Raw genomic sequence first — 27,814 nt, forward strand, 5'->3', positions numbered from 1 at the left:
GCCTTGTCTGCATCCTCTGTTACCAGGGACCCCTCTCCATTTACTAATGGGCCCACATTATCCTTTGTTTTCCTTTTGTTATTGATGTATTGGAAGAAGCCCTTCTTGTTTTCCTTGACGTCCTTGGCCAGATTTAATTCTAGGCCTTGGCCGTCCTTGTCTCATTTCTACCTACTCTGACCACCTCTTTAAATTCACTCCAAGTGGCCTGACCCTGCTTCCATCTCCTGTGCATTTCCTGCTTGTGCTTGAGTAATGACAGGAGTTCCTTGTTCATCCAGGCAGGTCTCTTGCCCCCTTTGCCTGATTTCTTGCGCATCAAGATGCATCGTTCTTGAGCCTGGAGGAAGTGATCCTTGAATATTGACCACCTCTCTTGGACCCCTCTTCCCTGCATGGCCTGTTCCCATGGGATTTTTCCAAGATCCCTAAGGAGGCTCAAGTTAGCTCTCCTGAAGTCCATGGTTACAATCTTACTTGCTGCCCTGCTTTCTCCTCACCCGATACTGAACTCCACAATCTCATGGTCACTGCAGCCAAGGCTGCTCCCAACCTTCACATCTCCAACAAGGCCTTCCCTGTTTGTTAGTATGAGGTCGAGCAGCACACCATTCCGTGCGGGATCCTCCACTACCTGTGACAGGAAGTTGTCATCAGTGCTTTCCAGGAACCTTCTGGACCATTTGTGCTTTGCTGTGTTGCTTCTCCAGCAGATGTCAGGATAGTTAAAATCTTCCACAAGAACCAGGGCCTGAGACTGTGAGGCTGCTTCAAGATGTCTGTAGAAGGCCTCCTGATCAGTTGGCCTGTAGCAAATACCCACAACGGTGTCACTCTTACTCATCTGCCTTTCTAACCCATAAGCTCTTGACTGTCATCCATCTCAAGACAGAGCTTGATACATTCCAAGTGTAGCCTCACATAGAGGGCAATTCCATCACCACACCTTCCTGGTTTGTCTCTCCTAATGTAGTGGGTTGACCCTGGCTGGATGCCAGGTACCCACTAAAACCGCTCTCTCACTCCCCTATGCAACTTGACAGAGGAGAGAAAAAAAACAATGAAGGATTCATGAGTTGAGATAAGAGCTGGGAGAGGTCACTTACTGATCACCATCACGGGCAAAACAGACTCAAAGTGGGGATATTAATTGAATTTATTACTAACAAGATCAGAGCAAAAGAGTGAGAAGTAAAATAATCTTAAAAACACCTTCCCCCCACCCCTCCTTCCTTGCATGTTCTCCCTCCTCCTTCCCAGCGGTACAGGGGGATGGGGAATGGGGGTTATGGTCAGTTGTTTTTGCTGCTGCTCAGAGAGAGGAGTCCTTTCCCTGCTCCCATGGGGTCCTGTTTGTTTCCAGGCTTTTTCTCTCTTTTCCACTGCAGAAAGATCTTTCTGGGATTTAATTCTGGTCATGTTCATGGAAAGGAAACCTATGTCGGTTTTTCTTAGTTATGGATCTATGGCCTGCTTCTCTTCCTGCTTTTTCCTTTTCTGTCTCAACCTTCCTTTCTGGTTCTATTCCCTTGTTTTCTATATTTAATCTTATTTTTGTCTAGTGCACTTGGTTTCCTGATAAAATTAGACAGATGTAATCCTTGTGTCATAATTTCTGAATAGTAACTTTTGAAGCTCTAATCAATTTCAACCAAATTTGACAGTGGTCCAAAAGTCTCAAAGATAATCAAATTTCTACAGCTTTCCTGGCAAGGCAGTGGTTAGGGTAATGAGACCCAAATTAGCCCTTCCTTGAGTTGCTGGACCTCACCTTTCATCTGCTCCATCTGTGCAAGCATCAGTATGGAGAACTCTTTTGCCCATATGGTTGTGAGCCACGAGCATAGGTTTTAATGGCCTGAGCCTGGCTAACCCAGATCCTTTGCTTGACACTTTTCTGTACTAGAGGGACTGCTCACAAAAACCTCATATAAACTTTTGTGCCTGTCCTTTCCTATTAACTGGTGGCAAGCCTTTACTCTCCCAGGACACTTCTTAGCACCTGGAGACACTTGTCTCTGGGACACATGTTAGCACCTGAGACTGGACAGTTGACTGTAACTTAAATATGGATTTCATTGAAAGCATTGAGGAGGTGAGGTGAAGAACCACACAGTAAATTACCTGGGCCACACTGTTAGGAACCACTAATGTTTCCTGCCCTCGGTGCCTTTGAACAGTTGTTAAGGCTGTGATGTGCAGCATATGTGTGGCACTCGTATTGAGTACTATGCTGCAGGAGAGGAAGCAGGAAGTTTTCAGTTGAAGGGGTGTGGTGGGGGGAAACAGTTTTCCCCTTGCAGTTATAAAATAGTAAAACCCCAGGGAGTGGTGACCCTTGAAGTTTTGAGGTTTTACCCAATGAGCGCTTCTGCAAAATATAAACATATCACAAGCAGAACGGAAGAGAAGGTAGTTGTAGTTGTTGTTGGGAGAAGTAGCCATGTTGTAAAGCCACGAGGAGAAAGGGGAGGAGCCCCTGGGGGGCTCTGGCCCCCCAGCCCCGGCTGGGGGGGCTGCAGGAACTTGGAAGAGTGTAAGGCTGGGGCTAAGTACCTGTGGCTGAAAGCTAAAGAAGTTTTCTCCACCATGAGTGAGCAGAGACAGAGCAGCAGCAGAAGCAGCGTCCAGAGATTGTGGCTAAGAGCCAAGAGATAACTGAAGAAGCAGCAACAAACATGCAGCCAAGGAAGACACAGAGTTGTCTGAGAGAGCCGAGAGAGAGCCAGCAGCAGAGAGAGAGAACTAAGCTTAAACAGAGACAGAGTTGGGGTAAGAAACTGAACCAAAAACCCCAAACTCCTTTTGTGACCTTTCCTAAGTGGAAAGGATGGACTCCTACTGAATGGAAGTCCTAAAACTGCAGCAGCACTGCAGAGAGGAGCTAAAAAGCTCAGAGAAGGAATGTGGAGAGGGTGACCTTGGCCCTTCCCGCTGCTTGAGACAGAACACAGAGCTCTGCAAAGGGGACTTGAATCCCCTGAAGATACAGACCGTCATGAAGACCCCCGTGCTTCGTGGTATGATGTGGTGACGCGACCGTTGTCTGGGTGAACGCAGCCCACGGAAGATAAGACCCTCGCTTGAAGATGGGTGGCCGAGGGGCTTGGATACCCCCTCGTGTGTACTGGCAGAGATCCAGCTACAGCTGCTGCATGAGAAGAGGATAGATGCCTGCTGCCTTAGAGACATTGCTGCTCTGAGAGTAGAAAGGGATATTTTCCTTCTTCCCTCCTGGACTTTTATTTGGAGGGGAGAAGAGATTTGATCCATTGTAAATACTTATGTCATGGTAGAGATAATTAAGATTGTATATAATGTATTGTAGTATTTATTTTTACAGTCATTGTAATATATTCCCTTTTCCCCATTCTGAGTCTCGTGTGGTGTCTGGAAAACCATCTCACATCGGGTTGAGATGTGGGAGGGGGTTTGGACTAGAGAATTAGATTTTGGAGCTCTCAAACCATGACAAGGGGGATGTAAGCAGGATGATTGCAAACACAGTGACTAAAAATAAGATTGTAAAAGGCTAAGTAATTACTGTTTTTCATTTTCATATTTTAGACCAGTTTTAATCAGTGTACGTTCTTATTTTGCCCAGTAGCATATATATGATATATACATATATAATATGTATGTAATGCAAATGTATTTATATATATAAAAACACTGGGAAATCATTAATGAATGGCATGAAATGTAAGCACTCCAAATGCTGGATTCTGCACCTGGGATGGAGTAACACCAGGCTCAATTGGGAGAGAAGTGGCTGGAGAGCAGCCCTGCAGAAAAGGATCTGAGAGTGTTCATCGGCAGCAGGCTCAGTATGAGTCAGCAGCGGGCCTTGGCAGCCAAGAGGGCAAAATGCATCCTGGGGGGCATCAAACACAGTAGAACCAGTCAGTCAAGAGGTGATAATCCCACTCTATTCAACATTGGTGCTGCCTCACCTTGAGTGCTGTGTGCAGTTCTGGGTCCACCATTAAAGAAGGATGTGAAGGTCCTTGAATGTGTCCAGAGAAGGGCAACAAGGCTGGTGAAAGGGCTGGAAGGCATGTCCTGTGAGGAGTAGATGAGGACTCTGGGTTTGTCTAGTTTGGAGAAAAGGAGGCTGAGGGGTGACCTCATGGCTCTCTGCAGCTTCCTGAGAAGGGGAAATGGAGAGGGAGGTGCTGAGCTCTTCTGCCTGGGATCCAGTGACAGGATGGGTGGGAATGGTTCTTAGCTGTGCCAGGGGAAGTTCAGACTGGACCTGAGGAAGCATTTTTTTACCAAAAGGGTGGTCAAACACTGGAACAGACTTCCTAGAGAGGCAGTCGATGCCCCAAGCCTGTCAGCGTTTGAGGCATTAGATCAATGCCCTTAATAACATGCTTTAACTTTTGGTCAGCCCTGAAGTGGTCAGGCAGTTGGACTAGATGATCATAGAATATAATTGTTTAGGTTGGAAAAAACCTATAGATCATCAAGTGGACTCATTATTCCAGCACTGCCAAGGCCATCTACAAGTCTTTTAAATCCCTCCAGGGATGGTGACTCCACCACTTCCCTGGGCAGCCTGTTCCAATGCCTGACAACCCTTTCCGTGAAGAAATTTTTTTCTAAAATCGTTGTAAGTCCCTTCCAACTGAACTATTCTATTCTATATACACAAAAATTGCTAATTTTGACCTGAAATTTCCTCTGATGTATTTTGAGGCTAAGATACACTAGGTATTGAAAGTAGTTTCTTTTTAGTTTCTTTTCCCCCTTCTTGCATAGTTGGTCTTATTCCCTCTTTACACGTGAAATCGAGAACTTATGAAATCTATCCATCATTAAACTAAATCATGTAGAAGTAAAACAGACAGCAAAGTAGGTACCACGTTCCTAACTCTTGGGTCTGCATTCGCATCCCCACTTCTCCTCCGTGGGCTGCCAGGTGCAGCGGGTGCGGGGCCGCAGCTCTTCCGAGGAGGCCGGGCTGGGGCTTTGCTTCGCCCTTTGCCTGTCGGGGCTGTTGGAGCTTTCTCTCTTGTTTCGGGTGGTGGTGGGGAAGGGCTGTGGACGAGGCGCCCCGTTTTCCGCCGCCCGGAATTGAGGGGCTCGCGTTTTGTCGCCCCCAGGCTCCTGACGGTGTGGAATGCACTAGGGAAAGGCTGACGGCGGTGCCGGCGCGCCCGAGGCGGCTCGGGCGGGCGGGGCGCGCTCGGTGCTAGGACCCAGGAGGACGCGAGGTGGCTCTTACGGCCAGAGCGCAAATTCGCCGTGACTCAGTCCGTGTACAGGAGCAGGTTAGTGCTGTCCTTCTGTGGGGCCGGGCTCGGGTAAGAGCGGACCGGTCGTCACGCAGCTAGCTATCTATCTATCTTGATTGCTTGCTTCTCCCTCCCTCCCTCCCGGGGTCTGCCGCGCCGCTAATCGTGGCCTCTTGTTTAGTGTTTTTTCAGCAAGCCAAGATGGAGCATGAGTGGAAGCCTGACGAACAGGGGCTTCTACAGATCCTACAGCTGCTCAAGGAATCCCAGTCCCCGGACACCACCACGCAGAGAGCCGTGCAACAAGTATCCTTGGTCGAGGCCTACGCCGCGCGGGCGGGTGGAGCAGGCAGAGCAGGGCCGCGGTGGTCCGGGCGACCGCTGGGGAGGCTGGAGGCGCCGTTTAGGGGCAACGCGGCCTCAGGCCGGCGCTGTGGCAGGCAGGCAGGCAGGCGGCGGCCGGACCTGCCTGGGGAGCCGCCACAGCGAACACTGTGGGCTGAGCCTCCGCTTCTGCGGGTGGCCGTGGCGCGGTGTTTGAACCGCCGAGGCGGCCTATAGGCCGCGAGGCCATCTTCCCCCACCGAGTGTCCGGGGACATGTTGCGAGCCCGGAGCTAAGGTTCGTTTTTTTTCTTTTTAAGCCCTGTTTTCCGTGTGGCTGCTTCGGTATCTGCTGCTTTCCCAGATTACCCCACGCTGGGCCGCTGCCAGCACCTAGCCCTCATCCTCGGCGGATCCCACCTAGAGGGCTGGGGCGGGGGAGCGGGGGCCTCTGCCTCCAAGCTGAGTTGATAATGCGGCGCGAGGTACCTGTCGCCCCGGCGGCAAAGTAGGGACGATCAGGGGCTTCCTAAACTAACCGGCGCTGGGATTCACGGCGAAAGCCGTAGCTGGTGGGAGGAATGTTCCTGATGGAGCCGCTGGCTGCATGCTCTCGTTGGCCTGCTGGCTCTGACACTGTATTTTGCTACGTTGTGAGGATGTTTCTGCCTGCCTAGAATCCTGAGCCTGAAATACTGTTCGTTACGCTTTTTACGTTTCACAAGAAGAGTGAAATCTACTGTATGTGTCTTGTGCAGCTTTGCAGTGCATTTTGTGTTAGTGTTGTGGATTTTTGGTTTGTTGTTTTGGTGTCGAGAGGAAAATTGTACATTAAGACTAGTAGACGCATAAGTCTTGAAAAGCTCTCATCTACTGTCTCCTGCTCCTTGAGCTAACTATAGAGGTGCTTTAAAATATTTAGAAGTCCTGAAAGGATATTGTCCTTTGAAAAATATGAGTTTAGCATCTTGATCCCTTTTTTTTTAAGGCATTTGCTTGAAGGTCTTCACAGAAGGCAACAGAACTTATTTACATAGGTAAGAATATGTATGTATGTTATGTTAGGAGTTTAGCTTGAAGCCAAATTTGCTTGACTTCTAGGCTTTCTTAGCAGATGTGGTCAAACCTTGGAAAGCTTCTGTTCTTACCTGAAAGGTGGAGGTAGTTTTCACCTTGGTTTTGCAGCTATGTTTCAGACTCTTAAGATGCTATTGCTTCCTTTGAAAAATGATATACAGAAGTGGCTAAGTGTTCTGATAATGCCCCAAACTTAAACAGGTGCTCTTCTTTAGTATTTCAAATACAAAAGTCTTTATAGCAGCAGTGATTATAGTATAACTTTCATGTAAAATTACATTTTAAATGTCTACTTCAAATAATGGCATCTGGTTTGTTTTTGAAAAATAACAGTGTATGTGTAGGATGGACAATATAGGTGATGCTGTCTGTCTTGAAGATGAATAAAAATTTACTGAACAAAAATGCTGTTAACTGATGTTTGAAATTCTTAAATGGCAGTTGTAACTCACTGCTGTGCTGAAATACCTGTGCTTTCAAGGAGATCCTCATATGCTGACCTGTAAAGGTTAGATAAGTGGCACATTTTTACTACTGTATTATCAATTTGGGAAAATGTTCTAATACAACTGGATAGACCATGTCCTATAATTAAAAAGTTTCCTTTGAGATTGTTTCCACAAAAATTTGTAATGACTGTTGTATTGTGGAATCCTACTTTAGTAGTATGTCTAATTAGGATGGCAATGGTTTCAAATTTGAAGTGCTTCCAGTCCATAATTTTTTTAAATAAGATTATCAATGTGTTGACTCTCATGCTCTTTGTGATACAATTTTGGCATATTTAGGTGTTTAGAACTGAAATGTAATAAAGTGAGGAGCATAAGTTAGCCCAAACCCTTTGTTAACAAATTATGAATTGGTAAGGCTTTCAAACATTTTTCAAATGAAGATATAGATGTTTCTTGGAATAAAAAAGGAAAATGTTGAAGTGGGTGAAGAAATTGATGAGAAAATATGGCCTATAAGCTATTCTTTGATTCCTAGATCAATTAGAGGGAGAAGAAGAAAAAAATTTTGAAATATGCTACCCTAAATCTTGTCTGTTTCTGAAAGAACTCTTTGGCATGGCATCTTTGGCAACAGTCTTTGGATATGTGTTTATTCATTTCTAGGAGCCATGTAGAATGTTCTGTATTATTTTTCACTTGCTGTGACCATCCTGTTTACCTTTCATCTCATTGTGTTTCACAGCAAAGGAGCTTGTGGCTGTGATAAGTACACTTTACTGTCTTATTAAGTGGAAAGAGGGCAGGTTTCTCTAGACTGCTTGATATAAGAAGCCTAAATATCTAAAACTGAAGTTTTTTAAGTTTGTGATTGAGACACTGGCTATTGATCATTGGAAGGGCCATCAATGTCAACATAAATATATTTGGCTAGGGTTTAGCAACTTTGAATATTTAGAGATTTAGCTGTACAGCAAGTAAAGTAAATGCCTATGAAGCAAATCATCTTACTACCTCTAAAAATAATTTTTTGTTAAATGTCTTCATTTTTTACCATACTGATGATATCTAGTAGGTTTAGTAACTTAAAGCTGGCACTGCATGCTTATGATTTAAAATATTGTTGAGCATAATAGTAATTAATACCAGGGTGTGAGAACAGGATACAAGGAGAATGCCAGGTTGCTGTTCTAGCCAAGCAGTTGCAGAATACTTAAAAATTTGAGGCAAAAGTAATGAAAAATTTTATAAAAACAGCTATGTACCTTCTAACTGTTCAGAAACATAATAATTCTTGCAGTTGCCCCAGAGAACATAGTGAGGAGGCTGGTATTGCTAGTAAGATGCTTATTCAGAGAAGTGTCACTCTAGAAAATTGGTTTGTGTACAGTATTTTTGTTTTAAAGAGACCATGGATAAACATGAACTTTTTTGTACAAATATCTGGGCATTTACAATTAAACAGCTTCTCGTAGTTGAAAGCTCAGACTGTGGCTAGTTAGCATCATAAAAAGGTATATGACTAATATTAAAGTGAGTAGCTTATCAAAATCATCATAGCTGTTGTATTTTAATGCTGAAATACTTTTATTTATTGTGGAGGAAAAAAATGGTGTTATGTGATTGTGTCTCAGTGGATTCCTTAGGTTTTACTGGCTTTTAAGTGTAAATATTGACATCTAAAACTGTACAGAGGAACGTAGGGGGTTTTGGGAGGGTAGGGATTTCTGTGTCTGTTCCTGGATTCTTTTCTAAGATTTCAACAAAACTAAAAAGCTACTGCTTCAGTATGAAAATTACAGCAATTGTTTTCAGAATGTTCATACTCTGTATGTTGTGAGCTTATAGCATTTTGAAATGATGCAGTAGTGCATAACTCAATCATAGTATTCAGAAAGCTATAAATGCTGTGTGTGATTTTAATTTATTTCCTTAACAGTTTTTCTCTTCAGAAACTAGAACAACTCAATCAGTATCCAGATTTCAACAACTACCTGATTTTTGTTCTTACAAAGTTGAAGTCTGAAGGTAAATTTTTGAGACATTGTCTAGTTTATTCTATTTTTTTTAATTTTATTTTATTTTACTTGAAAGAAAATGGAAGCTGATTTCTATACTCAGTGTACTGGTACATTGATCTCCATAGTCATGTAGAAGAACTTTTTATCCTCTTGGGAATCTTTGTGGAAAAAGATCTGATAACATGTTGGTGCTTGTAGTTTCAGTCTTGAAATAGATTCCATTCTAAATGTCCAATGAAATCTTAAAAAAAATGTGGGAGCATCATACTTCTATCAGACTATAATGAAATTGTGGAATAACTTTGCACTTCATGGTGATGAATCATGACTATACATGTTATAAAATATGCTGCTAAATCCAGTTGTGACTGTGATCTTCCTAGTAATCAATCTGTTAAATATTTTGAAGATCACTGTCATGGTTTAAGCCCAGCTGGAAATGAAGCACCAGGTAGTCACTCACTCAACCCCCCTTCCCGCCTCCCCCCCCTGCCCTGGTGGAATGGGAAGGAGAATCAAAGTAAAACTTGTAGGTTGAGATAAGAACAGTTTAATAATCAAAAATAAAATATTGTAATAATGGTAAATGCTAATAATAATGATAATTAAAAGGGAAAAACAAGTGATGCACAATGCAATTACTCACCACCCACTGACCGATGCCAGACCCCCCTTCCTAAACCCAAATCCCCAAACCGCCCTTCTGGGTAACACTACGCAGTTTATATACTGGGCATGACTTTCTATGTTGTGGCATATCCCTTTGGCCAGTTCAGGTCACCTGTCCCAGTTATACTCCCTCCCAGTTTCTTTTGTGTACCTCCTCATTGGCAGAACATGAGACAAGAAAAAAGTCCTTGACTTAGGATAAACACGACTTAGCAAAAAACCAAAACATCAGTGTGTTATCAACACCTTTGTCATACTGAATCCAAAACACAGCACTGTAACAGCTACTGAGAAGAAATTAACTCTACCCTACCTGAAACCAGGACAATCACAGACTAGAGTTGTCCAATATTATGTCTGTAGAATCTTCATTCTGAAATCTTAATTCTAATAAAATGTAGTTACTTACTGTTGGCTTATTTTTATGGACGTTAGTACAAACTGTTTATGGCATACTGTGTAACCTCTTCCGGTTGGTAAATTCAGGTAGTTCCTTAGTAATGATCAGGATGTGTGAAAGACTTCCTTTCCAATGTACTACAGCTACAGATTTCTGAGGTCTTTGCCAGTGAAAGAGACATGTTTGGGCATGTGTCTTCATATTTGTTTGTACTTAATGTGTTTGATTTGGGGGGGGAGTTGTTTTTCTCCTTAGTGTCCTGCTACTAGTGCTTTTTCTGCCTTCTAATGCTTGACCTCTAAGTTTTTGAATGCTTACTTTTTTCACTTTAAATTAGATTTTACTTACATGTGGGCCCTGTAACATTTAGAGCATCATCAAGAACATATATATTATGTTTGAACTCGTGTTTTGGTTGTGCTGTAAGCTTACTTCAGGAAAAACAAAAGAGGGAGGAGGAAGAAAGTATATTTTAATATTTGAAGGCTGGAATATATCCAAATGTTTTTATGCATCCTATGTAGGAAATCTGATAATCTTTAAGGCCTTGGGGGAATGCTTCAAGTTTGAGAGAGCACTTTGAAGACCTGAATCGGCCAACATATTAAATCTTTGAGCAAGGTGCTAATGTAGATATAAAGTATTCAATTTTTAGTTGTTAATGAGTATGCTATCAATACTTTAATTGTTCATGTGCTTTATACCATTGTTGTAACGTAACCCCAGCCAGCAACTAAGCACCACACAGCTGCTTACTTCCCCCCTTCTCTGCAGGATGGGGGAGAGAATAGGAAAACTCAAACTGGTGAGCTGAGATAAAGACAGTTTATTGGGACAGAAAAGGAAGAAAATAATAATAATGATAAAATAATTAGAATACACAAAGCAAGTGATGTGCAATGCAATTGCTCATCACTCACCAACCAATGCTCAGTCAGTTTCCGAGCAGCGGCTCTTGACTAGCTTTTCCTCCCGTTTTTATACTGGGCATGACATTCTATGGTGTGGAATATCCCTTTGACCAGTTCGGGTCAGCTGTCCTGACCATGCTTCCCCCAGCTTCTTATGCAGTTCCTTACTGGCAGAGGTTCAGGAAGTAGGCAAGCTGATAGAATAAAATATGATTCCAAGCCATTAAAGATTGAGGTATAGGTATCTAGAAGGTACTTCCCAGGAGGCATGGTGCTAGGAGATCTTCCTTAGTTCAGATTAACTGAAAAATATGGTAATGAAAGAAGTTTGTTTTTACTAATTTCTTTGTAAATGAAAATTATCATTTAGATGCTCTGTTACTGTAACTGTTCCTTTTTGGTTTGGCAGGCATAAAACCTGACGTATAACATAGTAACACTGCCCTGCTTTAGTTTTTTGGGGGTTTTATTTTGGGTTTGTTTTGGTTTTTTTTAATGTCCCCTGATCTGAACTCAGACCTCTCTTCTTTTGTTAATGAGTTATTTTCTGGAGTGTGTGCATGTTGGTGCTGCTGTTTCTCAGATCACTTTCTATATTTTATATGTTTGTGGTGGGTTGACCTTGGCTGGATGCCAGGTGCCCACTCCTTAACTGAACAAGGGAGAGAAAATATGACAAAAGGCTCATGAGTTGAGATAAGGACAGGGAGACATCACTCAGCAATTACTGTCACAGGCAAAACAGACTCGAGTTGAGGAAATTAATTGAATTTATTACCAATTAACACCAGAGCAGGATAATGAGAAATAAGAACAAATCTTAAAACACCTTCCATCCACCTCTCTCTTCTTCCCAGGTTTGACTTCACTCCTAACTTCTCTACCTCCTCCCCTTGAGCAGTGCAGGGACATGGGAAATGGGGGTTGTGGTCAGTTCATCACACTGTCTCTGCCACTCCTTCCTTCTCACATTCTTCTCCTGCTCCAGCATGGGGTCTCTCCCATGGGAGACAGTCCTCCATGAACTGTTCCAGTGTGGATCCCTTCCGTGGGCTCGCAGGTCCTGCCAGCAAACCTGCTCCCATGTGGGCTCCTCTCTCCACAGGGCCACAAGTCTTGCCAGGAACCTACTCCAGTGTGAGCTCTCCATGGGGTCACAGCTTCCTTCAGGCACATCCAGCTGCTCTGGTGTGGGATCCTCCATGGGCTGCAGGTGGATCTCTGCTCCCCCAGGGACCTCCATGGGCTGCAAGGGGACAGACTGCTTCACCATGGTCTGCACCATGGGCTCCAGTACCTGGAGCACCTCCTTCTTCACTGACCTTGGTATCTGCAGAGTTGTTTCTCTCACATATTCTCACTGCTCTATCTTCTGCCTGCTGTTGTGCAGCAGTTTTTACCCCTTGATAAATCTGTTATCCCAGAGGTGCTACCGCCATCGCTGATGGGATCAACCTTGGCCAGCAACAGGTTTATCTTGGAGCTGGCTGGAACTGACTCTGTTGGACATGGGAGCAGCTTCTGGTGTCTTCTCACAGAAGCCACTCCTGCAGCCCATCTGCTACTAAAGACATTTCCACAAAAAGCCACTACAGTAGGACAATTCTGGGACTTTCTTATTATTTTTAACCTGGAATTACACCTCTTTCAGCCTCCAACTGACACCAACCACCTCTCCATCCCGCATGTGCTATCTCACACAGCATCCTGAACTTTGTGAATGAGAGGTAGATGTGGCATATGCTAAATGATCAAAAGATGATAGCCGTTGTCATTCATCAAGAATATTCTCCAGTCTTTGGAAATTCAACTTGTCAGTTAGGGAGTATTGGGTGTGATGACTATCATAATCTTACCATAATATTTTGTTGATTCAAGGCTGTATCAGCATGCACTGAGATGATGCTTGCATCAGCAGAGACTACTGTGTTGACACCTGGTAGTATTTCTCTATTGAACTCTAAAGATAAACTAAACTGTGACTTTGTAATCTCTTCAGACTATTTCTACAATGTTTATGCCTATATTCAGACTGTCATATGGTTAATGCCAAAACATATGTCCTTTCTCAGATCTACCTTTAACCATGTCCTCTATCTCTTGTCTAAGAAGGATAAGTTGGACACAGTTTTTGTAAAGTTTTGAGTTTGGCTTCTTTTGACCTGCCCTTTAGGAGTGTTGCTGGGCTCTTGGCGGAACCTAGGCTAATGGGAACATATGTTGAGATAAATGCTTGCTGTTCCTGGTTGCTTTCTACTGGCCCATATAGCCATAGTTATCTATCCTGTTGCAGCTATACAAAGTCCTTGTGATCCTGATCTTGGATTGTATTCTAGTGACTGATGCTTAACCCAATCCTAATGTGGGAATGTTATGATGCATTTATAAAGGGATGCCTATGCCCTAATTAAACGAGACCATATGCCAAAGTCAACAGTATGGATTTTATTTAACAGTTAATGTGAGGTAGAGAGAGAAATAGGGAGGGGGTGGGAAGAGAGAGTGAGAGACATTAAGCAAAAGATAGCACCACCATGTGAATCCCTGCAGTGTCCCGCTGTTCCTTCTTCATCCTGGTCTTCTCGGTGGTGGGGGTCCCAGAGTTGTTCGTTTGGAGGTACCACCTTGTGGTGGGTTGACCTTGACTGGATGCCAGGTGCCCACCCAGCCACTCTCACTCCCCTCCCCAACCAGAGAGGGGAGAGAGTAAGATGGAAAACAACTCGTGGGTTGAGATAAGGCAGTTTATTAAAGCAGAAGCAAAGCAAAAACTTGCATGCGGAAAAGCAAAGTGAAAGATAACAAGATTTATTCTCTACTTCCCATCAGCAGTGATGCTCGGCCACCTCTGAGAAGCAGGGCTTCAGCACGCATAATGTTTCCTCAGCAGGCAGCCATTGGAGACAATGAATGCCTGCCTTCCTGCTCCTTGCCTTCGCTTTTATATCTGAGCTGACGTCATATGGTATGGAATATCCCTTTGGTTAGTTTGGATCGGCCTACTTGTGTCCCCTCCCAGAATCTTGCCCTTGACTGGGGAATGAATGTTACAGTGTTGGTGCTGTGCTCAGCAGTAGCCAAAACATCAGTGTGTTATCAATACCCTTCTAGCTACCAATGCAAAGCACAGTACTGTGAGGGCTACTGTGGGGAAATGAACACCATCTCAACCAGACCCAATACAATCTCCACCCATTATTCCATACCATTTATGTCATACTCAGATCCCATATCTGACTATCTGCCACGCTTGCACAGATCTCGTTTTATGACCTTCTTCTACCCCTCCAGATCTTGGGCTCCATTCCATTGGGATGGATACTCAGGACAGGAGAAGCAACACAATCGATCGTTGGGCACCAACACCAACCTGGCTCGGGTCATTGTCACACTCTCCTTGCTCCTCACAGAATTCGCTCTTCATTGTCCTGCTATTTACTTCCTGCAACATACGACTTACACCACAGATTATTTTTCCCCTAAGGTTAGATCTCCTTGAGGCACACACCAGGTCTCTCCATCTTCTGGCATTCCCCACCAGGTACACCCTGGTCCCTGAGCAAAGACAATCCCATGGATGGGTTTGCCTTTTCCTGTGGGAGGAGAAACCCACACTGACTTCCCAAGACAGTTCCCCATGTGTAGTATGGGAACTTTATCCCCTCCCACAGTATGTAGGGGTTTTGTTTGGGCAAGACCAGGGCAGTTGGCAGATCCCCTAGTGTTGACCAGCCAAGTGGCTTCAGCTAAATTTACCTCCCAATGCTTCCATGTCCCATTACCTAACGCTCTTAACATAGTCTTCAGCAGTCCATTATACCTCTCAATCTTCCCAGAGGCTTGTGGGTGATAAGGGATGTGATAGATCTACTCGATGCCACGTTTCTTTGCCCAAGAGCTTATAAGATTATTCTGAAAGTGAGTCCCATTATCTGATTCAATTCTTTCTGGGGTCCCATGTTGCCACAGAATGTGCCTCTCGATGGTGTTTTGAGCAGTGGCCTGGTTTACAGGATAAGTTTCCAGCCAACCAGTTGTTGCCTCCACCATGGTGAGTATGTAGCTCTTGCCTTGGAGTGTTTGTGGCAGTGGTCTGATGTAGTCAATTTGCCAGGCTTCATCATACTGGAAATCCAACCACTACCCTCTATTCCAGGGAGATTTTACTCGCATGGCTCACTTAATTGCCGCACACGTTTCACATTCATGAATAACCTGTATGATGACCTCCATGGTCAGGTCCACCCCTTGATCACGAGCCCATCTGTATGTCGCATCTCTTCATAGATGTCTTGATGTTTCATGGGTCCATTGGGCTATAAATAGCACACCCTTCTGCTCCCAGTCCAAGTCTACCTGTACTATTCCAATCTTGGCAACCTTATCCACTTGCTCATTGTTCTGATGTTCTTCAGTGGCGTGACTTTTGTGCATGTGAGCATTGACATGACGCACCTTCATAGTCATGTTTTCCACACATGCAGCGATGTCCTGCCACAATGCAGCAGCCCAGATGGGTTTACCCCTACGTTGCCAAATGACCTTCTTCTATTGCTGTAGCCACCCCCATAGGGTGTTAACCACTATCCAGGAATCAGTATAGAGGGATAGCACAAACCACTTTTCTTGTTCAGCAATCTTTAGGGCTAGTTGGGTGGCTTTCATTTCTGCAAACTGACTTGACTTGCCCTCTCCTTCAACAGCTTCAACGACCCATTGTGTGGGACTCCACAAAGCAGCTTTCCACCTCTGATGGTTTCCTACCACACATCAAGATCCATCAGTAAATAGAGCATAGCCTCTTTTGTTTTCTGGTAGCTCGTTATATGGTGGTGCTTCTTTAATAATGCAGTTCGGAGTATTTCCTACCCTGTCTGTGTCTGGACCTCCGATTAGTACATCATTGATATATTGATAGGTCCTTACTGCCTTGTCTACTGCAATTATAGACACTTCTTGGGCCAGGGCATAATGTGCCAGTGTGGGAGAGTGGCGATAACCTTATGGTAATTGAGTAAATGTGTATTGTATTCCTCCCAAATAAAAGCAAAACATTCTTGGTCATTTTCCTGAAGTGAGACCATAAAGAACATATCTTTAACATCAGTGGTGGTTAAAATTGGATGAGCTTGTTCCTGTATTGTGACAATCAATTCAGCCATGTTAGACACTGCTGCTGTCAAAGGCGCTATATTGGCATTTAATTTTCTGTAATCCACAGTCAGTCATCATTTCCCATTTGGCTTTTTTATGGACCATACAGGAGAGTTGTAGGGGGAACGAGTGGGAACAATTATTCCATCTTCCCTTAAGTCTGATATTACTGGGGAAATCCCTTCTCTGGCCCCCAAAGGCAAAGGATATGATTTTATATTAGTTACCTTTCAAGGAGGCAGAGGGGGGCAACTTGCAACAGGTGAAGTAATGAAAAATCTGAACCAAAAGTCCAGTGCTTGCCCTTGTCATTGGTCCAGGACTTGCCCTTTAAGATGTCTAAGCCTAACAAATTAACAGGGAATGGACCAATGACCATTAATGTCTCAGTGACGCTGACTTTTCCCAGTAGCCAACACTTTAGTTTAGCGGCTGGTTGTGACTCCAGGTTACCAAATGCATCTGCCACTATTACTCCTTTTTTATTAGACACAATGCCACACCGTACAGTATCATCAGTGTGCAAAGCAGATATCTGTGCCCCTGTGTCAAGTAAGTCACAGTATGGAGACCTATAGGAAAGGTTGTCATCCTCTCCCCAGATAAGCTTTCTGTGAGCCTTCTAAGGTGTTGCCATCACCCATCCCCTGGCTCACTTACTGGGGATGGCCCAAGGAGTTTCCCGACTTCTGCCCACTTAAATCAGTCAGTGTCCCAATAGGTGGATTGGAAGGCACAGACTTGGGGGAACCTGTGGATGGGGGAGGGTTTGGCTTGGATGGAGAATTTGCCCAGTTTTCAACTAATGCCTTCAAATTTGTGTTAGACTGGTTATCCATAAGGCTTCAGGATGCCTTTAATCCAGAGGGCATGTCTTTCCCCTTTTGCTAGTGTTTGTTCCTTTTGATGTTGTGCTCCCCTGGGGAGGGGTTTTCTCACCTCCTTTCCCTGGTGAGCAGCAGCAGTACTTTGCCACTCAACCTGGCAGATTGCAGTCTTGGACTCAGATTTAGAGGGTGCTGGGTTAGGGGGTCCAAAACATCTGCCATAACTAATCAGTTCCTGGGCAACCTCCCCCCATGTCCACATTTTCCCCCTTGGTCTGCCTGAGAATGTCTGATCGAGGGTGGAGTGTTCACTGCCATTGGCTAGAGCAGAGTGGATTTGATCTTGCAAGTGAATTCCCAGATTCTTTAATGATTCTGGGAGAAATGCGTATTAGTGGGGTCAAGCAATCTGGATCCACTTGCATGGTCATCGGGGAACCTTGATCAGGTTCCAATATGTGTTGATGCATTAATTGGAGACAGGCAGCCTTTTGGACACTTTCAGTCAATTGATCCATAGAAGTTACCTTGGCAATTGGATCACCTCTCTCCAGGGGACTCAGCCCTCCAGCCCAATAGGTGGCTCTTTTGGGTGGGGGACCAGGGAACTCTTTTATTTCCTGTGGTTAAGAAAACACCAGGTCCCCAATAGCCCTTATTCTTAATTACTGCTTATGGAAGACTGGATTTCTTGGATATGTGCATATCTATCAGTGGATTATAGATATGCAAGGAAATCATAATTGGACATATTAAATTGGTGTAATAATGAATGGAGAGATTTTACTTTGAATTCAGAGAGCACCCAGACAGTGGTTCTATGATTTTATAATAAGGTCCATCCAATCCCAGATCTGTCCACCCCCGGTTCTGCCCTGTTCTGTCCCCTGACACGCCCCTTCAGGAATTGGGTCTGGGGGCATGTGGGACCCCTTCTTCCTCATCTTCATCTTCTTCTTAACACGTACAGTCCTTGGAGTTCCTCCAGAGTTCTGGGCTTGAAGGTTGCTGTGTCTGGGTGATATCTCCTGGTCCAGGCCTAGGACGCTTTTCTAAGTTTTGGTCCAGTGGGCAGAACAGAACGAGTCTTGGTAGCTCAGGCAGAGTAGATGTTAGGGGGCCTATCTTAGTTAACTCTCTTAGGGCTGACTCTTGTTTCACCCCAAGGACACAGACCCGATCTTTAATGAGGGGCAAAACTTTCCAGGCTTAATTTTCACAGACCCAGTAACATCCTGAACCCTGTGGAGGAATTAATCTCCAGGGCGTTGGTGCCATTCTTATTACAGTTTCTGGTTTTACCCCTGTTTTGGATCTGTCTTTATCACAATAGGGAGGGAGAATGATCTTTCCTGAAGCATTAACAAACATGCAGGGAACTGCACAATTTTCTTGATCAGGAATTATGTTGCTTAGGGCTATCGGCAAGTAGGCCTTAATAACCCATCTCCAGGTTCCCTGGATGACCATTTATGGGGTTTCCCCAAGTCCAACAGTCACGCCAAAGTATGTTTTATTCAACAAAATGCCAATTAAAGACCAGTTGTTATCCTCATCATCAATTGCTGTCATTTGAGTTCAAATCCAGCAGTCATTTTTGTGAAAGATTTTAGATACATTTTGGACTAGGACCACATGTAATTTTTGGTTCCAAACCCAAATCATAGTTACCAACTGTACAGATAAAATGTACAGAAGAGCTGCATCCTCTTCATCGGTGTCAGACTCTGCTAGTTGTTCCAGGAACAGAAGCTTTCTTAACTCTGGAATAATGAAACCAGGGTCCTTTTCCAGCAACTTTGACTTCAGTGAGGGAAGTCAGCAGGACTTGGAATAGTCCTCTCCACTTGGCTCACAGTGTGTCACTGTCCCACCATTTAATGTAGACCCAGTCTCCAGGCTGGAATTGATGAGCAGGGGCGTCCAATTCTATGGGTCTGGATAACTCAATGAATCTCTGGAGTTTCTGTAAAGTAGAGCCTAGAACCATTAAATACTTCTGTAAGTCAACTTTTCCCCTCATGTGAATGTCCCCTGGAATATGTGGAACTTGATATGGTCTCCTATATATTTCATAAGGACTTATATTATCTCTGCCTTGGTTGTATGCGAATTCTCAGCAGAGCTAGAGGCAAAACCTGAACCCATGACATGGATGTTTCCTGACATTGCTGTGTCAGTGTGACGGGGTAAGCTTCAGGCCATTCACTGAAGGTGTCAACCAGTACTAGTATGTACATCTATCCTTCCCTGGGTGGTAACTCAGCAAAATCTATTTGCCAGTAATCTCCAGGAAGCCTTTGTTACCCCAAGCACCACTCTCTTGCTTTGTATCGGGATTATTTTGCCTGCAGATTTCACATTTACTTAAAATGGATTGCACGACTTCGGTCATACCTGACCCTATTTACTACCTTCTTCAAATGTTTTAGAAGATTTTCTGTTCCCCAGTGGGTAACCTCATGTTCCCGCAGAGTTATCTCCCTAAGGAGTTGGGGTGGGACTACAACCTGTCCTGTAGGTGTAACAACCCATCCACTTTCTTTGATTTCAGCTTTAAGGGACTTAATTAACTGGTGGTATTTCTCACTATATTTTTGGGTGAACCCTGTCAGATCGATTTCCTTCTGCGGTATTACTGCTAGGATACCTTTTTCTGCGGCCCCTTTTGCCGCCTGGTCGGCAAAATGATTTCCCAATTTGGGAGTTGTTTTCCCCTTTTGATGAGCTCTGCAATGCATGATAGACACTTCCTCAGGTTTCCCACTACTCTGCAGGAGTGCATGTATTTGGTCTGCATGTTTGATCCCACTGCCTTGGGCAGTTAGTAGCCCTCTTTCTTTCCAGGTGGCTCCATGGTCATGTACAACACTGAATGCATATTTAGAATCAGTCCATATATTTACCTTCTTTCCTTCGCTCAGTTCTAGAGCTCTTGTCAGTGCAATCAGTTCTGCTTTTTGGGATGACACATCCGCTGGCAAGGCTTTCACCTCGATTACCTCGTCCTTGGTTGTTACTGCATACCCTGTCATTCGTTTAACCATCCTGCATGAAGCTGCTTCCATTCGTGTACAGTTCCCAATCTGGGTTTTCCAGAGGCATGTCCTTCAGGTCTGGTCTGCTGGAATAGGCCTCCTCGATAGTCTGCAAACAGTCATGCTCAGGCACAATGTCAGTCAATGTTGAGGACAGAAACATAGCAGGATTTAGAAGAGATGTTGTTTTCAGGATAACATCATCCTGTTCCAACAAAACAGCTTGATATTTAAGCATTCTGCTAGGGGACAACCAGTGGCCCTCCTTTTGTTCAAGCACAACTTGGACTGCATGGGGTACATACACGACAATGCATTGCCCAAGGGTGAATTTTCGGGCCTCCTGGATCAGGATAACAGTTGCTGCTACAGCTCTCAAACACCCGGGCCACCCTTGGCTAACACTGTCTGGAGAAGTAAGCCACAGCCCTTTGCTGGTTTCCCGGGGTCTGTTTCAGTACCCCCAGAGCAACATTCATTTGCTCACATGTGAACAGTTCAAAAGGCTTAGTTAGGTCTGGTAGTCCCAAATGCTGGAGCTGACATTAAAGATTGTTTCGGCTGTTTAAATGCGGCTCTGATTTTGTCTGTCTATGTCACGACTCCTTCCCTGGCTGCTTTTAGTGCTCCATATAGGGGTTTGACTAGTAACCCATAATTAGGTATCCACAGGTGGCACCATCCTACCATTCCCAGGAAAGCCTGCATTTCTTGTACGGTGTGGGCGTCTGGAAGATGACAGATGGCTTCTTTCTGGTCCATGTGGAGTCATCGATGTCCACAGTAGATCTCAAGCCCCAAATAGATGACTATTTCCTTTGCAATCTGTGCCTTTTCTTTCGAGAGTCTATACCCACTTAGTCCCAAAAAGTTTAACACACAGTGAGCTGGATGCACTCATCCTGACCTTTGGCAGCAATTAGTATATCGTCCACATACTGCAGGACAACTTCTGGCTGCTACCTTCTCCAGTCGTCCAGTTCTTTTGCCAGTTGGTTTCCCAATATAGTCGGACTGTTCTTGTAGCCCTGGGGTAGAACTGCCCAGGTGAGTTGAGTTCTTCTCCGTCTCAGGATTTTCCCATTCAAAAGCAAAAAACTCTTGACTATCCTTATGCATGGGAATGCAGAAGAAGGCATCCTTGAGATCAAGCACAGTAAACCACCCTAAATCATCTGTTAATGTGGTCAGTAAGGTATAGAGGTTGGCCACTACTGGGTGTACATCCTCTGTTATTTTGTTGATTGCCCTTAGATCCTGCACCGATCAATAGCTCTTACCATCAGCCTTTTCTACCAGTAGGATGGGGGTATTGTATTTGGATTCACATTCTACCAATAACCTGAATTTAAGAAACTTCTCAATTAGGGGTGCTAATCCTTTATGGCTTTCTAGCTTCAAAGGGTATTGTTTTTGTCTTACCGGTGTTGCTCCTGGTTGAGCTTGCTTGGACCTCCCAGGACAATTGCTAGCCCACGCTATAGGGATGACAGCATTCTCAACCTCTGCGGGGATCTCTCCGTGGTTCTCCTGTATGAAAAAGGTAGCTGCCTCGATATATTTAGTGTCAGGAATTATGACTTTTATTCCCCCCCCTTGCAACATTTAATTTCGGCTTCTAATTTCTCCAATAGATCCCTACCCAGTAAAGGCTTAAGAGAGTTTGGCATATAGAGGAATTGATGAGTTACCCAGTGCTTTCCCAATTTAAATCTCAAAGGTTTAAAGAAAGGCCTTGTTTTGCTTACCCCTGTAGCACCAACCACCTTTACAGTATCATGACTCAGTTTCCCTTCCAAAGTATTTAACACAGAATATGCTGCGCCTGTATCAACCAAGAATTCAACTTCTTTTCCTCCCAGCTTAGCTATAACTGGAGGTTCTGCTGGGGAAGAATCCTCCAGTCCCCTTCAGACACCTTGTCCATCCCGGTCCACAGCCAGTTGAGGGACTGGGTTTCCACTTTTCTTCAAATCTGGACAATCCCTTCTCCAGTGTCATTTCTTTTTGCAGAAAGAACACTGACCGTTCCCCTTATCATGCTGGCAATTGTATTTACAACACTTGTGGTGGACATTGTGTTTGTGGCGTTCATGGCAGTTACTGCATTTATGGGGTGTGTGGCAGCCATCTGCCACCACCTTCAGTACTTTTGCCTTGCCTTTCTGATCCCTACGCCGATACATTGTCCAGGCTATATCCAGTGAATCACCGATCTTTTATTCTCATCTGCCTTTTGCAACTTTTTCCTTATATCTTCTGCAGACTGGCCTATGAACAAATAGACCAAGTGTTTTTTCCCAAGGTCTGAATTGATGTCCACATCTGTATATTTTCGTATGACCTATTTTCGTATGGCCTCTTTCAGTCTATTCAAGAAGTCTGTCGGGGATTCATTCTTGTCTTGCTTCACCTCATACATTTTTGTCCATTTTACTGCTTTTGGAATACCATGTCTTAAACCATACACCACCCAATCCTGATAGTGTTTCAATGCTTCCATCTTTTCTGGTAAATTGGGATCCCATTCCGGGTCCTCTAAAGGCAATATATTCTTAAATTCCCCTGTGAGTTTTTCCAGATACTAGTAGTAGCTCAATCCCAGTTCAGGCAGCTTGCTTAACCATTTCCTTCTCCATACTATCAAGTAATGTATCCATTATAACTTCCAGGTCATACCAGTCCGGATTTTGTGTTCTTATTCCTCTTTCTACATAATTAGCCACCTTTTCTGGGTTCTCTCTATATGCCCCCACTGAGGCCTTCCATTGTTGTAACTCAAACAGAGAAAAAGGAACTTTTATCAAAACTGGTCTTTGGTTGCCCATTGCCTGTCTCAGGGGAACCTCTAAGACATTTTTTCCTTTCCTTGTTCTCGTTCTCCTAGCCACAGGGCTTGGATCTGACAGAGCCTCACCCTTCTCCCCCTTCCCTTCACAGTTGCTGTGGAAACCTTTACCTTTGTTTTTGGTTTTACTACAGGAGCTTTTTCCTCCTCTGAAGTACTGTCTGATTCGTCATCAGAGGCTTCTGTACCTGTGTCAGTGAGATCACTGTCTCTAGTTTTGAATTTCATGCTCGAAAGGTCAAAGGGGGGAAGGCCCCGCCTTTGCCTCCTCTCAGAGGCTGAGAATGATCTGCTCCTCCTTGGCCTGCCCATCCCCTGATGATATGGGGCAAAAGCTGGAAACGCCCCTAGATGCTGCCCCCCTCTTCCAGAATGGGAAAACCTGTATATGGGGAGGGGGGCGGAGGGGGCAGTTGAGATTACCCCACTCTCAACGTACCCGGTGGGGGGGTAAGGACCGTAAGGGACTGAGACTTGGAATGGGGAAGAGGTGGCTCCAGCTCCGCCCATAATGGTGGAACCAGAAGCACCGGTGTTTATCAGGGCGGTGACCACGCCTGTAGGCGCCGTCTCCGTTCCTCCTCCAGCGGCAGCCATTTTGCCTGTCTCTCCCAAGATATCTTGGGCATTTGAGTCAGCGCCGCTTGTAGCCGTGGAGTGTTCTGTACCTGCACCTACTGCGGTCCCTGCTCCATCCGCCGGACTCAAGGCGGCTCCTGCCACCGCTGCTCCAGCACTACTTCCCCCAGCACCTGCCGTAGTGGCTCCCATCGTGGTGTCCACAGGGCGTCCGATCCCCGCTTCTCCCATGGTGGCAACCATCGCCCCCCGTGGCAATAGCTCCGGCAGCAGCCACGGCAGGGGCTGTTCCCGCGGCTGCTGCCACCCCCGACCCCGCCGATCTGGCAGGATCCGCGCCCGCTGCGGCTCCCGTCGGTCCTGTGCCAGTGGCCACGCCAGCAGCTGCTGCACCCACCTGTCCCGCGGCTCCCGCCGGTCCTGCAGGACCTGCGCCCGCAGCGCCGGTGGCGGCGCCTGGAGCCCCTGCAACCCCTGCGGTACCCACGGCTCCTGCCGGTCTGGCAGCTCCCGCCACTACGCCCACAGCAGCGCCTACAGCCACGCCGGCGGCCCCGGTGCCCGCCTGACCTGTGGCGCCCAGGCTTCCCCCTCGCAAATCAGGAGCAATTAAAATATCTAAATCCTCGTTTGTCGGGCTTTTAACATAAATTTGACTGATGGGGTCACGTTTACTATGGTGTTTCCTCTTTCCTCTCTCTAAAACCATTTCATAGAATCATAGAATCAGCTGGGTTGGAAGGGACCTTCGCGATCATCAAGTCCAACCCTTGATCCACTACCGCTATGGTTACTAGACCATGGCACTAAGTGCCACATCCAGTCTCTTTTTAAAAATCTCCAGGGACGGAGAATCCACTACTTCCCTGGGCAGCCCATTCCAATGTCTGACCACCCTCTCTGTAAAGAAATTCTTTCTAATATCTAACCTAAACCTCCCCTGGCACAACTTGAGACCATGCCCTCTTGTCTTGCTGATAGTTGCTTGGGAAAAGAGACCAACCCCCACCTGACTACGACCTCCTTTCATGTAGTTGTAGAGAGTGATGAGGTCTGCCCTGAGCCTTCTCCAGGCTGAACACCCCCAACTCCTTCAGGCTCTCCTCATAGGACTTGTGCTTGAAAAAAAAAAAATGATCCTTCCACTTTCAGAGCTTTCTGAGAGCTCTGCTTCTGCCACGGCTTTCCCTAATTTATATTCACTTTTCCATTGCAGACAGTTTAATAAAGCCAGAAACAATTCAGCATATGCTACTTCATTTCACTGCTCCTCCTTATGGAGGGTCGACATAAGCTGTAACACTGTATTCATTTGAAAAGAGCCAAACTTTGGCCAAGTCTCCCCTTCCAACAGCCCATGCAAAGGCCACATATTTATAGAGATCCTACATAACTTCTGCCTCTTTAAAGATATTTCAGGGCCACAAAACCAAGGTTAAAGGAGATCCTTTTGGAATCTCTTCCTCTCGGGACTCTACACAACCCATGATGACAACTACCAGGCAGGAAAAAAAACTTCCCAGCACCAGATTTGAACCTATGACCTGAGGATTACCACAGGAGTTCTGTCTCCATGCACCACCACTGACTTCAGGCCAGAGGAAGCTATTTTAATGCAAAAAGGCGTCCCTTTCCTTCTGGCTGAACCAAGCCAATACAAACCCCCCTGAGTAACTACAGTGATACTGTCCACTGTCCCTGCCCTGCCTTTACCATAACCACGAGGGGGGGCTGGTCCTCCACCCACTCCCCCTTAACGGTCCCGGGCTTTTGCCCACAGACTGGGAAAATACCGACTTTTGCAACAACACGGGCCCAAAGTCTCACTTCCCAGCCTACCGTATTCCTCAATTTCCAGGAAAAAACCCTTTGCAACTGCTAGCAAAATTACCCAAAGGAGCTGCTCTTTTATCTCACCTGTGTGTGTTGTTCTGAGGAGCTGGGGCTTCTCAAGATCGATGTGGGAATTCTCCAAAATATGCCAGCAGAAGAATTTCCTGCAGGATGATATTTCCTGATCCGGAGGAGTCACAGGTCCCACTTTTTCACCTTTTGGAGTGCCAAACTGTTGCCTAAAAAGACTGAGGAGAAAAAGACTCCAGACCAATTTAGTGTATAAGATAAAGAGAGCAGGTCCTTTATCAGACCAATGGCCTAGAGGAATACACACCACGAACGTGCACCCAGACAGTGGTTCTATGATTTTATAATAAGGTCCATCCAATCCCAGGTTTGTCCACCCCCGATTCTGCCCCGTTCTGCCCCCCGACATTCCCCTTCTTCCTCATCTTCGTCTTCTTAGCACGTACAGTCCTTGGAGTTCCTCCAGAGTTCTGGACTTGAAGGTTGCTGTGCCTGGGTGATATCTCCAGGCCTAGGATGCTTTTCTACAATTCTACCTTGAAAAGAAGACTAAACACGCTAACGGAATTTAGAGAGATTGATAAAGGGTAAGGGATATAATGCAGCTACATTAAAAACTACATTTACTATACAACTACTTCTAAAATCTATAAAAGTTAAAAAAATCCAAAAAAAACTCTGAGGCATCAGCATTTCAGGCAAACCTGAGGCTGATCAAGAGTTCAAGTGAGAACATCTTTCTTTAGGACATTCTCCACCTGACCTTTGTTATTGACATTTTAAAAATTTTAAACAAAATGATAGAATTCATTTGACTTGCCATGTTATAGTGATAGTAATACTTGTCACGTCTCATAACCACATTCTGTAGCTGAGAGATTGTCCGCTCATCTAGTTTTTAATATTTTTATTCAAAATCGTAAATCCATTCTCCCAGAAAAGTTGTTGGCCTTTGAAATGCAGTGCTGTGCAAGTGGAAGAACTTTTATATTTACATTTTTTAGAAGTTGGTGGGTATTTAAAACCTGTATTAAAGGCGAAGTTATAGAATTCTTTTAAATATATATGCATAGGATGGATTCCTGGTTTTTGAAGTTACTGAATTCTATGTAAAAGCTATGTTTGTAAATCAATACATTTATAGTTACAGAGCATGAAAATTAATGCTTCTTTAGGAAGAGTGAAATATACTTTTTAATCTTGTTTTTATGCTTATATACAGCATTCTGGTTTGGGAACTCATAATCAGTTGATTAAAATTAATTTTAGCAATAGCCCCTCTTTTGAAAAGTGTCATTTCTGTTCAACTAGCATTGATTACAAAAGAAAGTATTTTTAATGACCCTCAGTCAATCATCATGAGTATGCTAAGAGTCCTTGTGTTATGATGCAGTAACTTTTAGTTTTAAAATACTTTATATTTGAAAGTTATATCTCTTATTTTGCTTATATTTCTTTTGGGATGTTAATTATTTTGAAGGCCTAGAACAGATATGTGTGTAAATTGTGCAAATGAACTTTGAACATCCTTACTTTTTGCCAAAATCAGGTTTTCTTTTCTGGTTTTGGCTGAGGTAGAGTTAATTTTCTTCACAATATGGGACTGTGTTTTGGATTTGTGCTGGAGACAGTGATGATAATAGAGATGTTTTTATTATTACTGAGCAGAGCTTACACAGGGCCAAGGCCTTTTCTACTTATACCAACTCACCAGTGAGTGGGCTGGGGGTGCGCAACTGACCAAAGGCTAAAATGCTGATTAAAATTAGCTTCATGTGCTGATTAGGATTGCTGTAAACTGTAAATTTAAATTTTCTTATACTATAAACTAATCCTTTCTATGTAGAACATCCACATCTCACTTTCAACATGTTTCAAAAGTAATACCAAGTTACTCATGCCCTTGGTTGAAGAACTAAACATGAATCTGCTCATGAGTGAACTCTGAAACTAAAAAACTTTACTATGTAAATTGATGGGTGTATTTGGAAAGAGAGATAAGGAAATAAAGATTAATATCTATCATTGTAAGCTTTGATCTTGTTCCATTGTTCTGGAAATTCACTTTATCCTATGAGCTGATCAAAGTTATAAATGTAATTATTTTCTGTTGCAGATGAACCAACACGTTCCTTGAGTGGTCTCATCTTGAAGAATAATGTTAAAGCACATTTTCACAACTTTCCAAACGGGGTAACCGACTTCATTAAAAGTGAATGTTTGAACAACATTGGTGATTCCTCCCCCTTAATTAGAGCTACTGTAGGTAAGTTTATGTTGGAAAAATCCTTCCTTTAGATTTTAAAGACAGCAAAAATACCTGTAGGACAAGGAAAATGTGTAGAGAAGCTTTTTATTGCAACGCACTGTGTGTTCCAAGGCCACTCGGGTCTGGAAGCACACCAACCGTTTGAA

General features: G+C 44.4%; 1 protein-coding gene across 1 annotated transcript in view; it reads left to right on the forward strand.

The window, feature by feature from the left end:
• The first annotated feature begins 5,423 nt into the window (after positions 1-5,423).
• The window catches only part of LOC116779991 (transportin-1-like), a 91,826-nt gene continuing 69,435 nt past the window's right edge, over positions 5,424-27,814 (forward strand). The window contains exons 1-3 of the mRNA XM_032674496.1: positions 5,424-5,546; positions 9,042-9,117; positions 27,516-27,665. Of these exons, the coding sequence (XP_032530387.1) occupies positions 5,442-5,546; positions 9,042-9,117; positions 27,516-27,665 (331 nt within the window). The 5' untranslated portion in view covers positions 5,424-5,441. The remainder of the gene's footprint in view (positions 5,547-9,041; positions 9,118-27,515; positions 27,666-27,814) is intronic.

This window comes from Chiroxiphia lanceolata, chromosome W, assembly GCF_009829145.1.
Source record: "Chiroxiphia lanceolata isolate bChiLan1 chromosome W, bChiLan1.pri, whole genome shotgun sequence".
NCBI classification, from domain to species: Eukaryota; Metazoa; Chordata; class Aves; order Passeriformes; family Pipridae; genus Chiroxiphia; species Chiroxiphia lanceolata.